Here is a 22,188-nt window from a genome sequence, read left to right as displayed (position 1 = left end):
TCATCTCCTCAATTAAAGGGTGAGCTTCTTGAGAGCAGGGACTGCTTTACTTTTTTTCTATTTATATTATTAGCAATGCTTTCCACATAGTAAGTGGGAGAGGGGTGTGCAAGGTTTTCAGCTGTGATGGGGCTGGGTGGTCATAGAGAGGTGGAGAGAAGGAAGGGTGAGGAGGCAAGAGAAAGGAGAGGAGAAGTTGGTCATACCCACTGATAACTTCACTGGTCTGAAGCTCCTCAAGAAGGACAAGTCAGAGAGAGACAATGAACTTTTGGGTGAGCAGATTTATTCAGTGTATTCATCCAGAATTCTGAGCTCCCCTCCATGGTTTCTGGTCATCTGTCCTCTGATTGGCTGGTCAGTTATTGGCAGATGCTCCATCCTACTCACTCTAATTCTTTCACTTTCTCCTTTTGGCACACAAAATTCTGGTGGACCTCATAGCCAACTGTGGCTCCTACCCCAGCCAAGGCCGTGGTGCCCATCCCAGCTCCTGGAAAACAAAGCCAGAGTTCCTCATGGGGTAAGCAACTCAGAGAAGGAAGGCCCCTGCATCTCATGGGGGCCTCAAGGAGAAATGTGAACTTTTTGCTTTAGCAAGAATATTCTCTCACGCCAGAGTAAAAGAATGTCACTCACTCTTCGGCTGGCCTCTGAGGCCCCTTCTACCTCAGTTTCTACAGTTCTCAGATGATACCATGAAGAGACATAGAGCTTTGGACCCCATAGAGTTCATTCAGATATACAGAGGCAGAGGGGAGAGCCCTGGTCTTGAGATCTGTTACAGATCTTGTTATAGATGAAAGCAAGTCCATGTGATCTCAGGCAATTGATTTCCCCTTCATGGGTATTAGATGGAATCCCATTTCTGGGTCTCTGGGGTCCCACTTACCAAGGCTTTGTAGGGTGGCCACAAGCCCACCAGCTGGCACACCACCACCATTTATCACTGCTGACCAGCTCATGAGGGTCGAGGCCACAGAATTGGCAACAATGCCCGCACTTGTGAACCCCAAGGCTGGCAGGCCAAAAGCCAACAACCCTGCAACAAAGAATGGCTCAATCAGGTAAGGGCTCCCTACTTGGAGGCATAAAGACAGTGGCCACTGCCTCCATCCCCAGCACAGAAGTCTCTCCTTCAGCAGGGCACAGAGGTGAGTCAGGGTGGGAGGGACAAATGACTAGGGATGCCCCAAGTCAGTTTCCAGGTGGAAATGCGAAACCAGAGGTCATCTACCAAAGATCCTCAGAACCTCAGGGTTTGCAGAGTGGTCAAGAGAGGCAGTTAGTGATAGCTCTTGAATCATAGCAACAGAGTTGGAAGGAACCTTAGAAGCTATTGAACTTGACCTCCTCATTTTACACTGAGGAGACTGAAGCAAAGAACAATTAAGTGACTTGCTCAGGATCACACAGCTAAGTCTCTGAGCCAGTATTGGAACCAAGGTCTTCCCAAACCCAAGTCAAGTATTCTGTCCAGTACTCCATGCTGTTCCTCACCCGATTCCCTCCAATCATCATATAAAGTCCTACCGAAGTGTGAGAAACAAGATGGCGCAGTGGATAGTAATGCCAGCTTTGAAATCAGATGAAAGCAAGTTCACCTCCTCCCTCTGACCCCTCCTTGCTGTAAGTGACCCTGGAGAAGTCACTGAACTTGTCCATACAATCAGTGATTCTCTTGAACCCCAAGTTTCTAGTGAGTTCCAGATCTAGAGAAGAGGAGGAAGCATACATATTAGGAGATCCCCACATCAACCAAATCACTTGCCTGGACCCAAAAAAATCAATTTGTGTTGTCATTATTAACCCTGTCTTACACATGAGGAAACTGAGCCTCAAAGGGAGCAAGAGATTTGTCCAACTTCCTACAGGTGAGCTGTAGAGGCAAGACGTCCAGCTTCGAGTCCAGCTCTCCTTCTGTTCTCTTGGTGCTCAGCAGCTTAGGTATAAATAGCCCTACTAGGCACCAACTGACCAAGAAGCCCTTCTTTGTTACTGGTTGTATGACCCTGGGCAAGTCATTGTACTTGAAAGTCAGTTTCCTCATCTGTAAAATCAGGATAAGAAAAAAAAGTATCTACCTCCCAAGATTATAATGTAATGTAATATCATACTATATAATATAATGTAATCTAATCTAATGAAGGATGTAACATAATATAATAAAACATAATATAATTATATAGCATGTAATATAACATAATATAGTATGAATATTATTGTTCCCAAGTGTCCAACTCTTCATGACCTTGTATGAGATTTTTCTTGCCAAAGATATTGGACTGGTGTGCCATTTCCTTCTCCAATGGATTAAGGCAGAGGTTAAGTGACTTGTCCAGGATCACATAGCTAGTGAGGGTTGTGGAAGAGAGAGAAATTTGGGAAGCATGCAGAAAGACAGAAGCAGCTGAGAATGATGACCTGTCATTCAAAGGAGAATATTCTGATTAGGAATGTTACCGGGAGAAGCAGTTGGAAGCCAGATCAGAAGGAGAATCATCAAAAGGGAGGAGGCAAGAGGGAGGGGAAGGAAGAAAGAGGGAGGAAGGAGGTTTTTTCTCATGATTTTGGAGACTGAAGAAAGAAGGACAAAAGGCCACCACCTTTCTGTCTTTAAGACAGAACCCTTCAGTTGGTCTGTTCCTTTCTTCCAACTGCTTCTCCCCATAACATTCCAAATCAGAATATTCTCCTTTGAATGACAGGTCATCATTCTCAGCTGCTCCTGTCTTTTTGCATGCTTCCCAAATTTTTCTCTCTTCCACAGGGTCTAAGGCCAGATTTGAACTCAAGTCTTCCCTCCCTGTGCTCTATCCACAGAGTCATTCAGCTGCCTCTATTATGTAACATAGTATAATAAATATATAAAGCTCTGCAAGCCATAAAGTATTTTGTAAATGCTAGCATAAATTATCTATTATAAATGTGTATCTGGCCTCAGACACCTCCTAGCTGTGTGACCCTGGACAAGTCCCTTCACCCCCACTGCCTAGCCCTTACTGCTCTTCTGCCTTGGAACTAATACACAGTATTAATTCCAAGATGGAAAGTAAGGGTTTAAATAAATAAATGTGTATTATATGAGCATATGTCTATGTTATGTACAGATGTATGTATATGTATGTGTGTATGTTATGTGTATTTTAAAAATGCATTTATTTCTTTATATAATTTACAAATGATACAAATGTATTGTGTATATCATGTTATATAAATATACAAATTTATATAATTTACTGTATTATTTTTAAGTGCACATACATACACATACACACATACTAATCTGATGGGCTAGGGTGCTTCCCCTGGAGCGGGACATGAGCTCTGACCCCTCACTTGTGCGTACGTGTACGAGTGGGGATGATTCCTTTGGCTGTTACAAGAGGTGCTCACTCCTCATAGGGTCCTTGTTTGGGGCTTTCTCTTGGGGGAATGGAAGCATCTGGCCCATTCTTTAATTCCTCGTCCTTTTCCCTGACCCACAGCTTGCCCCCAGCCGCCACGGTAAATGCAAGTATTTGCCACCAGGAACATGTTCTTCCCTTGGTGAGCCCAAGGCAGGTCAGCAAATAACGATCCTGACAAATGGATCTTTCCAGTTGTGGCAGCTCCCTCACAAGGGCCAGCATTCCTGGATCCTCCAGGTAGAGGCTGGCTGCCTCGGGAGAGGGGCTTCCCAGAACGGTCCTTTCCTCATTGGACAGGATGATTAACTTGAAACCACAAGGACTAAAGAGCCACCACGCTTGGTTGGCTAGAAGTGATTGCACGAACCGTGCCGGTCTGAGGGGAAAGGAAAAGGACAGAATGAGAAGAGGCTTGCCATTTCCTTCTCCAGTTCATTTTACAGGTAGGGAAACCGAGTCACCCAGCTAGTCACAAATCTGAAGCCAGATTTGAAATAAGAAAGATGAGTCTTCCTAGTTCCAAGTCCAGTGTGCTATTCATTCTACCACCTAGCTGCCACTACCACTGCCTACTGCTAACCTTAGCTTTAAAAAAGAGAAAAACAACCCCTGGTGTCTATGGCATCCTCCCCAGGTGGTGTCCTCAAGAACCAGCTCACTTAGATTCCCCTTGGTCCTACTCACATAGACCTACCTCCTCCTACCACCATATATGGAAGGGCATTCCAGATCCCACAATCATCATCAGATTCATCAGAGCCTGTTGGAAAAGAACACAAAACAGACAGAGGTAAGGAAAGGAATCATGCCCTGGACTCCCTTCAGCATGAAACTAACACATTGCTTTCTTGCTTTCTTTTTTTTTTATCATTATTTATTTATTTAATAGAATTTATTCCCAGCTATATCCACCCCTCCCTCCCTTCCCCGCACCATAAAGGATATCACCTGACCAAAAAAAATGTATATAGATTATGTCTTGTGTATTTCTGTTTTTCAGTTCATTCTTTGGAAGTGGACATTCACAAAAGATTCTTCAAATATTAATTCTGTAGTTGTATATGATCTCTTGCTTCTACACATTTCATTCTTCATCACTTCGTGTAGGCCTTTCTAAGTTTTTTTTTTTTAATTAACCTGTTCATTGATTCTTATAAGACAGTATACATTACAGTCATAACACAACTTGTCTAGCCATTCCCAAATTAATGGACATCCCCTCAATTTCCAATTCTTTGCTACCACAAAGAGAGCTGCTATAAATACATTGGATATAGATTCTTTTCTTTTTAACCCGATCTCCTTGGGAAACAGACCTAGCAATGGTATATACCTAGTTTTAGAACTCTTGGGGCACAATTCTAGATTGCTTTCCCAAATAGTTGAATCAGTTCAGTTTCAAGATCAGTGTATTAGTTCCCCATTTTTTCCACATCCCCTCCAACATTTGTCATTTTGCCCTCTTATCATTTTAGTCAATTTGATAGGTGTGAGTTGATAACTCAAAACTGTTTTGATTTGCATTTCTCTAATCAGTAGTGATTTATAGCATTTTTTCATATATATATATATATATATATATATATATATATATATATATATGGTTTTGATTTCTTCATCCAAAAATTGCCTCTTCATATCTTTGCCCATTTATCAATGGTGGAATAGCTCTTATTCTTATAAATTTGACTAAGTTCTCTCTATATATTTATTTATATCTATCGCTAATATATGTTTTAGATATGAGACCTCTATCTGAGAAACTGTCTATAAAATTTTCCCTCAATTTTCTGCTTTTTTTCCCTAATGTTGGCTACATTAATTTTATTTGTACAGAAACTTTTTTATTTAATATAATCAAAATTATCCATTTTACATCTCACAGTGCTCTGTTCTCTTATTTTACTCCTAAACTCTCCTATGTTCCCTGTTCTTTTAATGTACTTATGAGATTTCCTTTTTTATCTAGGTTATGTATCCACTGATCTTATCTTAGTAAATGGTGTAAGGTATTGGTCTATACCTAGTTTCTGTCAAACTACTTTCCAATTGTCCCAGTAATTTTTACCAAATAGTGAGTCCTTACTGCCAAAACTTGGATCTATACTTTTTGTCAAATACAAAGTTACTATAATCTTTTACTATTGTTTGTTGCATGTCTGTTCTGTCCCACTGATTTATCTTTCTATTTCTTAGCCAATACTAGTTTCTTTTTTCTCTTTATCTTTTTAATTACATGTAGAGACAATTTGAGTAAAGTTACTAATTGCTTTAATTTCATCTTCATTAGTGATATTATTCACCTTTTTCAGTACTCTTTTCATCTTTAATACTAATGGTTTAGCATTATTCTTTCTCTTTTAAAAATCACATTAACCAAAGGTTTGTCTAGTTTTGTTTTGTTTTTTATAAAACCAACTTCTAATTTTACTTATTAATTCACTGGTTTTCTTACATTCAATTTTATTTATTTCACCTTTGATTTTTAAGATTTCCAATTTGATATTCAGAGTTAGGGATTTGTTGGTTTTTTCTAGTTTTTAAAATCGTATTCCCAATTCATTGATCTGTTATTTCCTCTAATTACTGCTTTTCCTGTATCACATCAGTTTTGGTAAGTTGTCTCATGATATCATTCTTTTTAGAATTATTATTCCTATGACTTGTTCTTCAACTCACTCATTCTTTAGGATTATATTATTTAGTTTCCTGTTTTCTAACACTTCAACTTTCTGATTATTGTTAGTGATATTTATTTTATCTCCCAACTAGACTGTAAGTTCCCTGAGGACAGGGACCTTTGCTTTAACTCAATGTTGAATCCCTTCCATCTTTGTTCTTCCTGCTATAGGCCTTAAAAAAAAAAAAAAGCTTTTACACAGAATTATTTACTCCAAAAAGCATAATCACAAATATATAGGGGGCAGCTGGATGGCTCAGTGGATTGAGAGTTAGTCCTAGAGATGGGAGATCCTGGGTTCAAAAGTGGCCTCAAACACTTCCCAGCTGCGTGTTCCTGGGCAAGTCACTTAACCCCCACAACCTAGCCCTTTCTGTTCTTCTGCCTTAGAACCAATACACAGTATTGATTCTAAGAAGAAGGATTTAAAAACAAAAGAAAACAAATACATAAACTCACTCCCCCAGCAGATGGAATGCATAATCCTTCTCTTCCCTGGTCAGTCTTTGGGGAAAAAGAGGGAACCAGGCTCACAGCTTCACTTGGTTCCTATTGAAGAACACACTCCCATTTCCGAGTCCCCAAATCCCAAGTCCCAAGCATATTGGCTTCTCAGGACTTCCATGTTTGAGGTTCTTAATAAATGTATGTAGAATTTGAATGCAGAGAATAAATATTTTAACCCCTTCATTGTGCATATGAGGAAACCAAAATATGATATAGGAGATAAGAGGGCTAAAACCTAGAAGAGACTTGGGTTCAAATCCTGCCGTATGGGTGCAGAAGCTATGGTTCTGAGCAGACACAGACCCACAGAGTATTTAGAATATGAAGCAGTCATGTGGAAGTAGGAGTACCCCTTTGTGCTACATGTACATCTCTTACTTTCCTGAATCCTTCATATGCCTTATTTCTTAGGAAGCAACAATATTCAATCATTTATTCATATGTCCCAGTTTGGATCAGCCATCTCCCAATTAATAAACACTCATCTTTGTTTTTTATTTTGTTACTAGTACAAAAAGGGCTGGAAAAAGTAAGATGCAAACTATTTCATCTATAGCATCCTCCTGAAGTGAATATCTTCATAATAGCTGATAACAATAGCTAGCAATTATATAACACATTAATGTTTAATAATGCATTTAAAAATATTATCTCATTTTATCTTCACCATAACTTTGGGAGAGAGATGCTATTATTAGCTCCATTTTACAGATGGGGAAACTGAGACAGATCAGTGAAAGGACTTGTCCAGGGCCACATACCCTGGACTTGGAGTCAGGATTTGAACTCAGATCTTTCTGTCTTGAGTTTAAGTACTCTCTCCACTATGTTACCTAGCCCTGAGGTCAAAGGGTGGCTCAGTTTAGTTACTTTTCTTACATGATTCCAAATTGTCTTCAAGCATGGGCAGACCAGTTCACATCTCTCTTAACAAAATATTAGTTTCTTTTTCTTGGAGTCAATACTGTGTATTGGTTCCAAGGCAGGAGAGTGGTAAGGGCTAGGCAATGGGGGTCAAGAGACTTACCCAGGATCACCCAGCTGGGAAGTGTCTGAGGTCAGATTTGAACCCAGGACCTCCTGTCTGTAAGCCTGGCTCTCCATCCACTGAGCCACCCAGCTGCCCCCAAGATATTAGTTTCTTTCCAAAGTCCCTCTGACTCAGACTGCTTCTGTCTTTTCTCATCATTGCCACTTGGCCACTCATCTTTTTTTTGGGGGGGTGCCAAGTGGTAGAACTGGATTCATTCCTGGGGTGGCAGGACATGGCATCTGCACTTGTGGTAGAATCACAGATTTAGATGTCATTCAATACCATGGCCTCATTTCTCAGATGAGGGACCTGAGTCAGGAGGGTTTGGGTTCTGGCAAAACCTCTCATGAGCTGGCCATGCACTCGCAATGGGGCTTTCACTCCTTGCCTCACAAGGTGTGGGGAAAGTGCCGGTGGAACCCCAAGTGCCCAGAGAACCCAGCTTATTCCTGTCCCAGGCTGCGCGAGGTGCTCAGAGCGTTCCCCCAGGGTGCAGAATTTGGGAGGCGTGAGCGGTGCGCAAGCAATAGGGTTTGGTAGCTGGTTAGCAGGAATAATTGGTCAGAACCGGAACCCATCCGCTCCCCAGTGCTCCCAAGTCCCGGTCTTCTCCCACGGATTGCCCGGTAGCCCTCCCCCGAAGCGAAGGGCCCGTTGGCGTGCCTTGCCAGGCACGAGGGTGCCTGCTTCCCTCCCATCCCAAGCCGTCCTTCCTTACAGGCATCCACGTAGCAGCTGGACAGCAGCAGGTAGCCCAGAAGGAGCAGCATTGACTTCTGCCACATGGTGGCACTGTGGCTCCCGATGCCTGTAGAGAAAGGCTGAGGGTTGGCATTCAGTCCGCGGGACAATCCAGTGCGCTAACTAGGCAAGGTCGAGGCTTGTCAGGTGTCATTTGCGACTCTATTGTACCTTCGGTTCCCAGCAGCCCGCGCGGGGCTCGGGAGGCGTTGGGGCAGCCTGGGGGCCGGGGGAAGCTTACCTGGTGGTTCTCCCGGAGGTGGCACGTGGCAGGGCCATCCCCAGGACTCTACGGCGGTGACTCCTTCTCCCCAGCTTGTTTCCCTGGGCCACGGCTCTTCTCGTGCTCTGCATAACTGTCCTCTTGACCTGACTGTCAACCTCCTCCATCCTCCCTTGCAACTGACTTTGCCCTCCCATGCAAGACGTCCTAGCTCCCCCAAGACGGTCCCTGGCGGCCTAATTACAGTTCCAGGATGGAAAAGGCGGAGTTGGGAAGACCCTTGGACAGAGGTGACGTCATTAATGAACTCATCTCATTCTAGAACTCGGAGCGAGTCCCCTTTCCTCTCTGGGTCTCTCTGTTTGGCCCTGAGCGGGCTGGACTAGACTTCTGAGGAAGGTTCCTCTCAGCTGTACATTTCGTTCTCCCGAGCGGTCTGGGAACTGCTGGGGAGCCGTTCTCCTGCATTCTGATTCTAGGTCGCTAGAACGAGAAGGGACTTTTGAGATAATCGAGTCCAAATGCCCCCAAAGAATCCGGCCTCTCTTTGAAGAGGGGGGGAGAAATGGAGCCCTCGTGGGGGTTACACTTGCTTTAAGGCAGAGCTCAGTAGAGGGAGGGGAAGCGGCCACTAGACCTGCGTTCTGTTCCCTTCCCAAATCCACCCTGGCCAGGACCATGCCCGAGCCAACCGCCACAGCTATCCCAGAATCTTTTTTTTTTTAACTCTTATCTTCCGTTTTAGAATCCCTGCTGTGTCTTGGTTCCAAGGCAGAAGAGCTATCCCAGAACCTGCCAAGCCCAGGCAAGCCCGGCTGCATCAGTCACTTCTGCAGCATCCCTGGCTGACAACTGTGTGGCCACTTGCCACCCTCCCACCAAAACAATGAGAAAATCCCTTAAACTCTCCGAGCGGAGAGTTCAAAGGGAAAGAGCAGTCGTGGTCCTTTTACCTGGGAGCGAGAAGCCTGCTTGAAGGGGTACTCACTGGAAGGGGAGACGAAGACCGCGCAGAGCCGGAATCCAGGTCCTTTGCGCGCTCCTTTTATAATCCTCCCTTGGCTCCTCCCGGTTAAGGTTCAGTTTCGTTTTCTTGGCCCTGCAGCACAGAACAGAGTATTCTTGTGGATCTGGGGGGCGTTTCTTGGAAAAAGGAAACTCACTCCGCCGTCTTGCAAGCAGGTGCTGGAGGGAAGGAGGGGGTTTGGTGATCCACAGCATTCAAGAAGAGGCGCAATTAGATTCCAGCGCATCTGGGATGGCTCCTGCTGCTGTGAGGAACGGAACTTAGAACTGGGGGGAGGGAGGGCGCGAGTCTGAGAACCTGGGCTCCCATTTGAGCCCAGCCGCTTCCTGCAGAGCACGATTCATTTCTCTGTATCTCCCTTTCCTCATCTGAAAATGACAAACCGGGCCAGTATCTCTGCCAACAAAACCCCAAATGGGGTCAGAAAGAATCAGAAGAGTCTGAAAACGACCCAACGACAAAGTGTCCTTCCAGCTGTAAATCTATAGTTGGAGTCAGAGAAAGTAGGGAATGAAAGTGGGGAGAAAAGCACTTATTAAGCACCTGCCATACACCAGGCACTGTGTATTTACTTTATAAATATCTCATTCCTGGTCATTGGGAAAAAATAAAATAAAAAGTAAATTTACAAATATTATCTCATTTGATCTTCTCAACAACTCTGGGAGGTAGATACTACTTATTAGTCTTATTTTACAGAAGAGGAAACTGAGGCAAAGAGGTTAAAATGATTTTCCTAGGATCATGTGGCTAGAAAGTAACTGAGCCTGAATTTGAACTCAGGTCTTTTAATGGCCATATCAAGTACACTATCCATTGTGCCACTTAGCAGACATGGGGCTTCAGGGATCATTTAGCCCAACCTCTTCTTTTTTATATGTAGGGAAACTGAGACCCAGAGAGACTAAACAATTCACCTGAGATGACACAGTAAAAAATAATGTCTCCAGGATTCAAATCTAGGTCCAAATTGCAGGTTTGCTTGGAGAGAGGCAGATTCAGCAGGGTAGGAAGACCCATGATTGCTGTTTTCAATGAGAATACAAATTTCCAGTCCTAAATGTTGGAAGGGATGTGGAAATTGAGGACACTAATACACTGTTGGTGGAACTGTGAAAGGGCCCAACCATTTTGGAGAGTGATTTGGAATTACCTCCAAATACATTTTATAACTGTGTATACCCTTAGACCCAGTAATACAGTTGCTGGTTCCATTTCTCAGGGAGATCAGGGAGAAAGGAAAAAAATGTATATATTACAAAATATTTATAGACATTCACTTTGTGGTAGCAAAAAACCCCAAACCCAACCCTGAAAATTGAGGGAATGCCCAGCAATTGGAGAATGGCTTGACAAATTGTGACATATGATTGTAATGTAATACCACTGTGTCATAAGAAATGATAAGCAGACTAATTTTTTAAAAAATTTGAAAAGACCCATATGAGATAATAAACAGTGAAATGAGTAGAACCAAGAGAACATTATATTCATCTACAGAATTAACACTTAAAGAATAAATAGTGAATGTCACCTCCAGAGAATGACTTGAAAAATGGAAACATGAAAGATATAATTCATACATACATATGTGGGAAGGGGAAAGACTGAGATACTTGTACATAAATTCTATTAATAAAATTTTAAAAAGCCCCCCCCCCAATTCCAATTCTACTGCATTTCACCCTTTACAAAGTGGTTTCCTCATGACAGTTGCATGTGACAGGGAATATGAGTATTGTTATTTCATTTTATAAAGTCATTCACTAAAGTTAAATGACTTGCCCAAGGTCATGAGGCTTGGAAGTGACCATTAGGATTCCAGTTCTCCTGATTCCAAATCTAAGGTTCTCTCTACTATACAAACGCTTTCCATGGGGAAGGGGTGGCAGACATTTGTTGAGTTGCTCCTTGTTCTCTGCTCTGATCAGACCATTCTGGAATTTCAGTTTCCTTTCTGGAGGCCACAGCTTCAGAAGGATGTTATAGGGGTGGGTGTATTAGAGCCCGCCTGAACCAGATCTAGAGAGCTCATTGTTAAATGTTCATTTTGAGTACTGACACTTGGAACATGGCAAATTAAGACAAATCATGCTTTCATCTACTGTTGTTTGTTTTTTTTTGACTTGAGAAAGTGATGAAGAAAATGTTAATAATGCAATTTAAACTTAAAAGTGTACTTAAACTCCTTCCTCCCCTCCAGCAGTAGACCATAAACATTTAGCAGCACTCCACTGAATGTTGTGTAACAAACAAAAGATGCAATGTGTGAGAAAACAAAGGTTTGCTCTTTTGAGCATATCAATTTAATAAGCAATGCATGACAATTCCCCAACAAATTGGGGCCAGACCCCTTTTTTAGCTTAAGGCTACAGGAAGAGAGACTTTTAAACATTAAAAACAATTAATCAAATAAGACCAGTTAATCAAAAGGAAATAATATAACATTAGGTAATCTAATTTCTAACTAGGAAAGATTAGGGACTTTCCAGGTTGGGAGGGGGAGAGTGAACAGGTACAGTTCCCTGTATGTATTCCAAGCATGTACAAACAGTCAAAGGAATATGGAAACCGTAAACTGATTGATTAGTCTGGGGCCAGTTTTCAAATAAAGTATATAGGCTGTTTGTGATGTACAATTATGAGAAAATTCCTTATATCAGTCTTAGGACCTGACTGTGTTTCTGGTCAATATAACCGACAGACTTGGTTAAGGATCTCTAAACAGCAGGTATAGGTTGACCAGTTTCCCAGTCTTGCAGGTAAAACCTGTAGGCTTCAAAACTGTTAGTGGGGCAGCTTGGTGGTTTAGAGGATTGAGAGCCAGGCCCAGAGACAGGAGGTCCTGGGTTCAAATCTGACCTCAGACACTTCCCAGCTGTGTGACCCTGGGCAAGTCATGACCCCCATTGCCTAGTCCTTCCCACTCTTCTGCCTTAGAACCAATATCCAGTATTGATTCTAAGAAGGAAGGTAAGGGTTTAAAAAAAAAAGGCAAAAAAACCTCAAAACTGTTAAGTGAGTTGTAGGTGAAAACTTTCCCCACAATAAGAATCTTTTGTTCCAGTTGAAGACAGCTGAAGCAGCTTAGAACTTGGTCAGACAGTGACGAGGCCAAAGCCATCTACTATCGCCAGTTGTCCTGATTTTTGTTCTGCCACTGGACTTCAGTGACTCTAGAAGAGAGAAAGAGACTGACAACTTTTGATTTTGTTTTGTTTTATTATTTTTTTTAAACCCTTACTTTCCATCTTAGAATCAATACCGATTATTGGGGTTCCAAGGCAGAAGAGCAGTAAGGGCTAGGCAATGGGGACCAAGAAACTTGCCCAGGGTCCCACAGCTAGGACAGTCTGAGGCCAGATTTGAACCCAGGACCTCCTGTCTCTAGGGCTGGCTTTCAGTTCACTGAGCCACCCAGCTGCCCCCAAGACTGATGACTTTGAGGAACTCTGTCTCACTTAGATCCAATTTATACAAAAGTCAAGATGTTACTCTGATATCACTGGTCCTCCTTTAAACAAAGACAAACAACCACATATCGTATTTGTTAGTTGAATTGTGTCCAAGCATATGCTGAACAAAGTGGGAGAGTCACCATGGAGAAGACTTGAGGGGACATGTTGGTTGGCTTGAATTGTTTGGAGGATGTCCTGGGAATGAGGAATTGGACTTTTCCTGTTTCACCCCAAAGGTCATAACTGGAAGCAGTCAGTCAGTCAAGAAGCATTTATTGAGCATCTACTATGTATCAGGCACTGTGTTAACAACCTGAAATACAAAGAAGGAGGAAAGACAGTTCTTACCTTTAAGAAACTTAACACTGTAATGGGGAAGTGTCCTAGAGGGATGTAAGATGAAATCCAACATGGAAGGGAAGTTCAGTTATTTTCTGTTTTAGAACTCCCACAATTCCTTTCCTACACAGAATCCTTTCCCAGGGCTTATCTCAAAATTCCCTTCTTTCACTAACCCTAGAAACCAAACCATCCCTAACTTATATTCCTACAACACTCTATCCTAGACAGACCATGGGGAGGTGTAGGTTGATGTAACCAGTGTTGGAAACATGGTAAAGAATTCTAGAATGCAGAAGTGATGAGAAAAGAACACTTGGCTGGCCTGGCATCTCCCTCAATGGAAGTCTTTTCCATCTTATGGAAAGGAGGGGCTACAGAAACAGTGTGTTCTTCCAAAGTAAGATTATGATGGAGAAGCCCTGACACATACAGCCTGGGGGGGACTGAGGGGCAGCTGTTGATGAGGGGGAGATACTTGGGGGTTCCAGGAAGGGAGTTCTTAGGTGCTGAGTTGGAGGAGAAGGAGGAGAAGGAAGCAATTGGATAAAAGTTAAAAAAAAAAACAAGTTAAAGGGAAAAGTTGATCAAAGGATTTTAGGCCTAGCAGTAACCTTAGACACCATTTGAGAGCTATTCACAAAGGAAGAATGGACTGTCTCTTGAAGAAATGAATCTCCTGTCTCTGGGGTTCCTTAAGGAGGGGCTGAGTGACCATTAAGAGAGGTTTTTCCTAGAGGCAATTTCCTGCTTTAGAGATAGTTATAATGAAAATTCTCTGAGCACTCTTCCAGCTCTGAAATTCTCTGATTCCATGAACCAAAACTAACAGGCAGAAATTAGGAGGTGTATTTTAGCTCAAAATATGGGGGAAATTTCCCAACAATTCAAGCCGGATTGAATAAACTGAAAAGACTGTTTGGAGAAGGAGTAAGCTCCCCATAATGGAAGTCAAACAAAGTAGTCAAACCCCATCCCCTCCATCATTTTCAGAAATCACCAGCTACAGAGAGTATTGCCCCAGGCATGAACTCTTCCCCAGTTCTAGGATTTAATTGTCCTTGGTTGGAGTCATATCACCTGGGAGAGCCCAGCTGGGCAAAATATCACTTCACCCCACCTTTACCCCTACTTCAATAAAATCTGTTGGTTTTGAGGAGCAGCTACAAAATGCTCTGTTCCGCATTCAAAGCCCTTCATAACCTATCTCCCTCCTACCTTTCCAGTCTTCTGTTTACACCTAACTCCCCGACATGTATTCTTTTATCCATTAACATTGGCTTCCAGGCTGTTTCTCAAACAAGATACTCCATCTCTCCACTTTGGGTAGAATGCTCTCCCTTTTCCACAATGACTACAAACCTCACTTACTTCCTTTAAGCCCCAGCCAAGATCCCATCTTCTATAGGGAGTCTTTCTCAACCCCTCTAGTATCTTCCTTCTGTTATTTCCTATTTATCTTGCTATGTATGTAATTGTTTGCATGTTGTCTTCCCCATTAGATTGTAAACTTCCTGGGGGGGGCTGTCTTTCACCTCTTTTTTGTATGCACTTGGTGTAGCATAGCTCCTACCACATACTGGTTGCTTAATAAATGTTTATTGATTGATTGAAGCTCAGAGATTTGGAAAGGACTTTGAAGCTCATCTAGTTCATTCCATACACAGAAATCCTGTCTATGGCCTACTTCTTTGAAGACTTCCAGGAAGGAGGATTCCATTGCCCCCTGAGACAGTCCATGCTACTTTGGATAGTACTACAAAGTTTTGGGTTTTTGCTGACATTGGTTCTAAATTTACTTCTTTGAAATTTCCATCAATTGCTCCTGCTTCTGCCTTCTAGGGGGTGGCTAGGTGGCACAGGGTAAAGAGTACCAGTTCTTACTTCCTCTTCCTGATTTAAAATCTGGTCTCACTTTGTAGCTGTGTGACCTTGGGCAAGTCACTTAACCCTATTGCCTCCATTCCCTCATCTATAGAATGAGCTAGAGCAGGAAATAGCAAAGCACTCCAGTACCTTTGCCAAGAAAATCCCAAATGGGGTTATGAAGAGTTGGATGTGACTCAAAATGCCTGATCAACAATAAAACTGCCTTCTAGAGCCAAAGAGAACAAGCCTAATCCTTTGTCCACATGATAGTCTTTCACATACAGTGATCAGAGCCCCCTGAGACTCTTCTCTAAATTAAATTTCCCTAGTTTCTTTAACCAATGTCCATATGGTAAGAAGGCCTTGATACCCTTCACTTTCGAGTTTATCCTTTAAATGCCCTCTAATTTTTTATCTTGAGTTTGGGGGCTTATTTTATTTGGGTATTTTTATAACTATGTTTCAATATAATTGTATTCCTTTATGATCTTAAGTATTTATTTTATTCATTTAAAAACATTACTAAATGGTTCCAAAGGCATCTCCAGACTGCCAAAGTGCCACTAACACCAAAAAGGTTCAGAATCCCTGTTCTAGCTTGTTAATGTTCCTACTAAAATGCAGCGTCCCAAATTGAAGCCACTATTTCAGACACAGCTTTATCAAGGAAGTAAAAAGCAGATCCCTTCCCTAGTCCTGGCACAATGCCTCTCTCCTGCCCCCATGGAAAGCTATGATCTCAAGACAGCAGATAAGGAGAGCTTAGGTTAGCAGTTTTTAGGATGCAAATCCCAAAAGGTTTATCTGCCTCTATCTCTCTGTCCATCCATCCGTCTGGTCTATCTATCTATCTATCTATCTATCTAACTCCAAGAGCAAGGTTATCCCAGGTTTAGAGAGTAAAGTATCTTAGGAACCAGGGCAAATTTCTGATTAAGATGATGTGGCCTGGGGATGAATAATATTTTTATTATTAATACTATATTATGTCATATATTAATAATATGTCTGTGTAGAAATTCCAGGAATTCATTTATTTTGTTGAGATAAAGTGCGGTTTTACTATCTCCACCCACCCATTTCAGTATTGCTCTAGATGATATCCATGTTAACTAGGGACATCTTGGAGGCTGAATGTCTTCACCCCATACCCATTCAGTGTGAAGTCCAGCAAGTCTAGAGTATGACAGAAGGCCAAAGGAACTTTGGATCAAAACTCAATAAAGAATTTTGACTGAATATGAGCAATAAAAGAAGAAAAGATAGTTCAGAAGACATTTTTTAAAAATTAAGTTTTTCATAGAAGATGATGAGAGTTTTGATGTTAAAAGATCACTTTATTGCAAATATGAATAACATGGAAATAGGTTTTGAACAATGATTCATGTATAACCCAGTGGAATTGCTTGTCAGCCCAGGAGAGGGGAGGGAAGAGAGGTGGGAAAAATCATGAATCATGGAAAATATTCTAAATACCATCACCATTGTTCTCCCTGGTATCCCTCTCCCCCCCCTCCCAGAGATCCAGCCCATTGAACATTGTTTGTTTGTTTTTTAAGGATGAAAAGAAAAAGAAGAGGGAAAAATCAGTACAACTGATCGATACATTTTAAGTCTGAAATATATGCAATGTACAACAGTTGTGGACCTCCTGCTTCTGCAAAGATGGGGGGGGGAGTATTGAAGTATCCTCAGAAAATACACTTGCTTGCCATCTCAGGGAGTGGGGAAGAAGGGAGGGAAAGAACATGAATCATGTAACCACAGAAAAATATAATTAATTAATTAAAGAAAAAGAAAATAGTCTTAAAATTTGGAAGGACTTCCCTAGCTAGCTGATTCCGGTCTGTTGTCCAGAAAGAATGAAATCTAGTTCCTGAAGCTATAATCAAGACCTGAAGGATCCTGCCCCTGCCCAGTGGAAGTGGCCAACCAGCAGATGGCAATAGCAGCTTAGTAAAGAATATATATTTCAGTTCAAGACCAGCAGATGGAAGCAGAGAACAGAAACAGGTCCATGCAGCTCCATCCTGCAGAGAGTGATGTCCAGCAGGAAGGGCAACACAATGACATCACCAGATGGCATTTGCGGTTCTGCTGCCCAGAAACGGTATTAACTCCCCTCCAAATGTGCTCCTGGGTCAAAAGGCCTCCAAGAGCAAATACAAAATACTCTGTCTGGTGTCCTACACATCATGCCTTGCCTCTTCCATCCAGGGACACTGGCCTCCTGGCTGTGCTGCTGACAAGACCCTCCATCTCTCAATCCTGTGCATTCTTTTCTGCTGTTCCCCAAGCCTGGAGCAGTCTCCCTCCTCATAGCTGCCTCCTGACCTCCCTGGCTTCCTTCATGTCCCAGTTAAAATCCTACTTTCTACAGGAAGCTTTCCCCAAAGCTCCCTAATTCTATTGCTTTCCCTCTTTTAATTCTTTCTTATCCTGTATGGCAAGGGTCCCCAAACTTTTTACACAGGGGGCCAGTTCACTGTCCCTCAGACTATTGGAGGTCCAGACTAAAAAAAAACAAACAACTGAACAATACTGCTGTCTGGGATAGCAGAGGCTTCAGTGCTGGCTGTGATTGGCCTGTCACACCTTGCACAGGCCCACCACTGCCACCACTATATGAGGCAGCTGTATATACACAGTGCCAAATCCCCTCCCCCAGATTGCCACTCACCATGTTGACATCTTCTATCGTGCAGTCACATAATTCTTTGCCTGGCACTTTGTTCTCATTCAGCTACTCTCAGAACAAGGTGTCAGGCAAAGGATTATGTCACAGGAAGTAATACTGTACGTGAGCGATGCCAGGCTTTGTGGCACCGCCACACACACAGTGCTCCTCTCATTGACCACCAATGAAAGAGGTGCCCCTTCAGGAAGTGTGGTGGGGGCTGGATAAATGGCCCCAGAGGTCTGCATGTGGCCCACAGGCCATAGTTTGGGGACCCCTGCTGAATAGCTTACTTTGTATATATAGCAAATATTGCATGCTCTCTCCCACTTTGATTGTAGGCTTCCTGAAGGCAGGGATTATCTTTTGCCTTTTTTTTTGTGGGGCTTGAAAAAGTGCTGCATTTTTATGGTTGATGTTCAGGCATTTCAGACTCTTCATAATCCCTTTTGGAGTTTTCTTGCAAAGATACTCAAGTGGTCTGTCATTCCTTCTTTGGCTCATTTTGCAGATAACTTGGTTCTGAGTTATCCTTTTAGGGATGTAGCCTCACAGAGCACCTTTGAATCTGTGATTGTAGCCATGCTCTTAGGGAGCCAATTTGTGAACCGGTGAGTACCAAGTTGGGAAGTTAGCTCTGAGAGGTGGTGCTACATGTCTATCTGATCCAATGTTACCCCTCCTCCATGATGCCATGGTAACCTGTGGAAGAATAAAGACTTTGCCCACTGGTGATATGTGGATTTTGGGGAAGGGGGAAAGGTGAAGGGAAGCTTTCTTGTTATTTATCATGCCATTCTATTACATTAAATGCCTTTTGTTTTGAACTGATGGGCCCTCTGATTGGCCTAGTAAAAAAATAAATGCATTGAAGGTTTGTGAGATGTGTTTTTATGTTGAGCTAAAAAGAGCCTCAAACATGGGGTTTTTTTTTGAGGGGGAGATGGAAGGAGGACCCTAGATGCTTCACCAACATGACTCAAGAGCTTTCTAAGCAGGTTCCTCACAACTCAGCATAGGAAATAGATCAAACTTATTAGCTCCATTTTGCAAATATATTTATTTTTATTTAAAGATATTTTATCTTCCCAATTACATGTAAAAACAATTTTCAACATCTTCTGAAATTATAAGGTCAAATCACTGGACATCACACAGAATGAAATGTTGTATATGATTGCTAAACTACTGTTCATGATCTCAGAAAGTTCACAAAGATTGGAAAAGGTACCTCAAAACTGAAGTGCAAATGTCTTAATTTTTCAATTAAAAAAGGGAAGAGAATGACATCAGCAAATTGGTGAGCTTGACTTAGATTCCAAGAAAAAGATTTTGAGTAGTAAGAAAATAGACAGGAGGCAGCTAGGTAGCTTAGTGGATTAAGTGCCGGGTTTGGACTCAGGAGGACCTGGGTTCAAATTTGGTCTCAGATCCTTTTTGGGCTTATGACCCTGGGCACATCCAATTGTCTAGCCTTTATTACTCTTCTGCCTTGGAATCAATACTTATTCTTGATTCTAAGACAGTAAAAGTTTTTTTTTAATAGCACATATATATATACAAAGTAATCTATATTCAGGATAAATAGGAAGTAATTTAGAGGGAAGACACTAGAATTAAGAGGGGTTGGGGAAGGCTTTCTTATAGAAAGTTGGGTTTTAGAGAGGTCAGTAGTTGGAGAGGAGGAAGATCGTGCAAAGCACAGGGGAGAGCCAGAGAAAATGCCTGGAACCTAGAGACAGTATCTTGTTCATGAACAGTCAGGAGGCCAGTGTCACTGGATCAAAGAATACATGTTGGAAATTAGGGTGTAAAAAGACTGAAAAGGCAGAAAGGGGGTAGGTTATGATGGGTTTTGAATGACACAGAGAGCATTTTGAATTTGGAGATAATAGGGAGCCACTGGAGTTTACTGAATAGGTGTGTGACAAGATCAGACCTGTACTTTAGGGAAATCACTTTAGTGGTTGAATGGATGATGGACTGGAGTGGGGAGAGATTTGGGGCAGGCAAATCCACAAGCAGGCCTATTGCAATAGTCTAGGTGGTAATAGTGAAAGTAAAATATTAAATGTAATATACATTTTAAAAATTGTGGCCGCCCGCCGTCTCTCTCTCTCTAACTCTCAAGTCATGAGTCTGTTAGTAGCTCTTAACGATTAAGTTTTAACCAAAATGGAGATAAAGTAAAAAGAAGGAAATGTAGGAAGGAGACAGAAGATATCACCTAGCTAAAATATCCTAAGCTGCTTAAGCCTGCAAAAGCCTTGAGTGAACCATAGGTACCAGAGCTCCCACTCCCAACCATGTTCCACTGCAGCACCCACAGGGAGAGACCTACCCCCTCATGCACTACACCTTTTTACTTCTGGTAGGACAAACTTAGGGAGTGTGAAGTGATGAGGGCCTGCAGTAGAGCAATGATGGCAGGGCCAGGGGAAGAGAAGAAGGTGTACTCAAAAAATGCAGAAAAGATGAAATTGACAGACTTTGGGAACAACTTGGAAATGAGGGATGAAAGACAGTGAGGAGTTCAGGATGACACACAGATTGGGAACATGAGGGCCTGGGAGAATGGTATTGCCCTTAATAGTAACAGAAAAAGTAGGAAATGAGATGGGTTAGGGGGAAAGAGTATGAGCTCTGTTTTGGACATACTGAGTTTCAGATGTCTACTAGATGTCTATTCAGAGATGTCTGAAAGGCAATTGGGGATTCAAGATCAGAGGGCAGCAGAGAGATTAGAAGAGGAAAGGTAGATTTGAGTATCATAAGTATAATGATAGTAATTAAATCCATGGGAGCTGATGAAGTCACCAAGTGAAGTAATATAGAGGGAGAAGAGTGTGAGAGGCACCATCAGTTAGAGGGTATGATCTGGATGAGGACCCAGCAAAGGAGACAAAGAAGGAGCAGATAGATTAGGTAAGGGGAGGGAGAATTAGGGGAGAAGGAGTCTCCTGAAAACCAAGAGAAAAAAGTATGAAGCAGGAAAGAGTGACCAACAGTATATAAGTCTGCAGAAAGATCAAGAACAAAGAGGCTTAAGAAAAGGCTGTTCGATTTGGCAAATAAGAGAGCATTAGTAACTTTGGAAAGAGCAATTTCAGTGGAGTCATAAGGATTTAATATTTGAAGGGTTAAGAAGGGAGTGACCATGATAATGGGGATGGAAGGATCAAATTAAGAGTTTTTTTGTGGTGGGAGGAGAGCCATAGGCATGTTTGTGGACAGTGGAAAATGAATTAATAAAGGAGAGATTGAAAATAAGTGATAGCCTGGGAATGACAAAAGAGGCAAACTGATGGAATGGGATCACTCTCAAGAGTTCTTTTCTCTGGACAGCTAGGTAGCACAGTGAAGCTCCAGTCATGGAGTAAATATAACCTCAGATACTCCTAGCTGTGTGACCTTAGGCAAGTCACTTAACTCCAATTGCCTAGTCCTTGCACTCTTAAAATCGTCACTAAAACAGAAAGTAAGAGTTCTTAAAAAAAAAAAGACTTCTTTTCCCTGATGAGGGGGCACCCTTTAAGAAGGGGCTCCATCCATGATTCCTCCTCTTCTCAATTGGGAAAGGAGCTCCAATTCTCCCTCATATGGGGTATAGCAAGATAGTACTATCTTCATTTCCCTTCCTGTGCAGTCTCTCTGGGATTTGGTCTTAACTCTCTTCAAATCACCTTCATCTACCCCACAAACTTCGAGCCCCGGGCCTTTCTCCAGAAGCAGGTCACAGACCATCCCCCAGAGATGCTACTCCCCAACCATACTTGCCCTCTGGCTGCGTCCAGTCCATACCTTCAGCTCTTCCTCCCAGACCTGGCTCCGCCCTTGCTCTTCGTTACCTTTCTCTCCTCCCCGCCCCACGTAGTCTACCTCTACTCTTTCCTTTCCAGGCCCCGCCCCCTTGTGATCCATCTTCGCTTCTCCCACCAAGTCCCGCCCCTTTCCTTAGAGGAGGTGCGACTCTCCCACAACGCCTTTAAATTTCCCAGGGAGCCGGGGCAAAAGTCTCTCGCGAGATTTGCGAGGTGGGGTTTTGTTGTTTTCTTCCCATTCTCCCTCCCCCGCCCCCCGAGATGAGTGATAACTGCGAGGGTGGGGCCAGCAGGAAAGAGGGCAGTGAAAAGAAAGTAGACGCAGGCCAGAAGGTTAAAGCCTGCCGGGAGAGAGTGAAATTTTCTACCATGGGCCCCTCCTCTCTGGATCGTCCGCCCGCGT

General features: G+C 42.6%; 1 protein-coding gene across 3 annotated transcripts; it reads right to left on the bottom strand.

The window, feature by feature from the left end:
• Window positions 1-269: 269 nt before the first annotated feature.
• IFI6 (interferon alpha inducible protein 6) lies at window positions 270-21,870 on the bottom strand. 3 transcript variants are annotated; one of them, XM_056795443.1, is made up of 6 exons: window positions 21,766-21,870; window positions 9,548-9,693; window positions 8,349-8,438; window positions 4,105-4,170; window positions 893-1,042; window positions 270-493 (listed from the first exon to the last, which is right to left on the bottom strand). In XM_056795443.1, exons 3-6 carry the CDS (start codon window positions 8,413-8,415, stop codon window positions 387-389), a joined length of 390 nt encoding a protein of 129 aa, XP_056651421.1. In that variant the 5' UTR covers window positions 8,416-8,438; window positions 9,548-9,693; window positions 21,766-21,870; the 3' UTR covers window positions 270-386. The 3 variants fall into 3 exon arrangements, with proteins under 3 accessions (XP_056651421.1, XP_007491512.2, XP_056651420.1); XM_007491450.3 differs by lacking the exon at window positions 21,766-21,870 and adding an exon at window positions 13,428-13,567; XM_056795442.1 differs by lacking the exons at window positions 4,105-4,170; window positions 8,349-8,438; window positions 9,548-9,693; window positions 21,766-21,870 and adding an exon at window positions 1,605-1,717.
• Between the last annotated feature and the right edge of the window lie 318 nt (window positions 21,871-22,188).

Source organism: Monodelphis domestica, chromosome 4, assembly GCF_027887165.1.
Source record: "Monodelphis domestica isolate mMonDom1 chromosome 4, mMonDom1.pri, whole genome shotgun sequence".
Taxonomy (NCBI): domain Eukaryota; kingdom Metazoa; phylum Chordata; class Mammalia; order Didelphimorphia; family Didelphidae; genus Monodelphis; species Monodelphis domestica.
The sequence above is the reverse complement of the archived record's forward strand: the minus strand, read 5'-3'. Positions and strand labels throughout refer to the sequence as shown.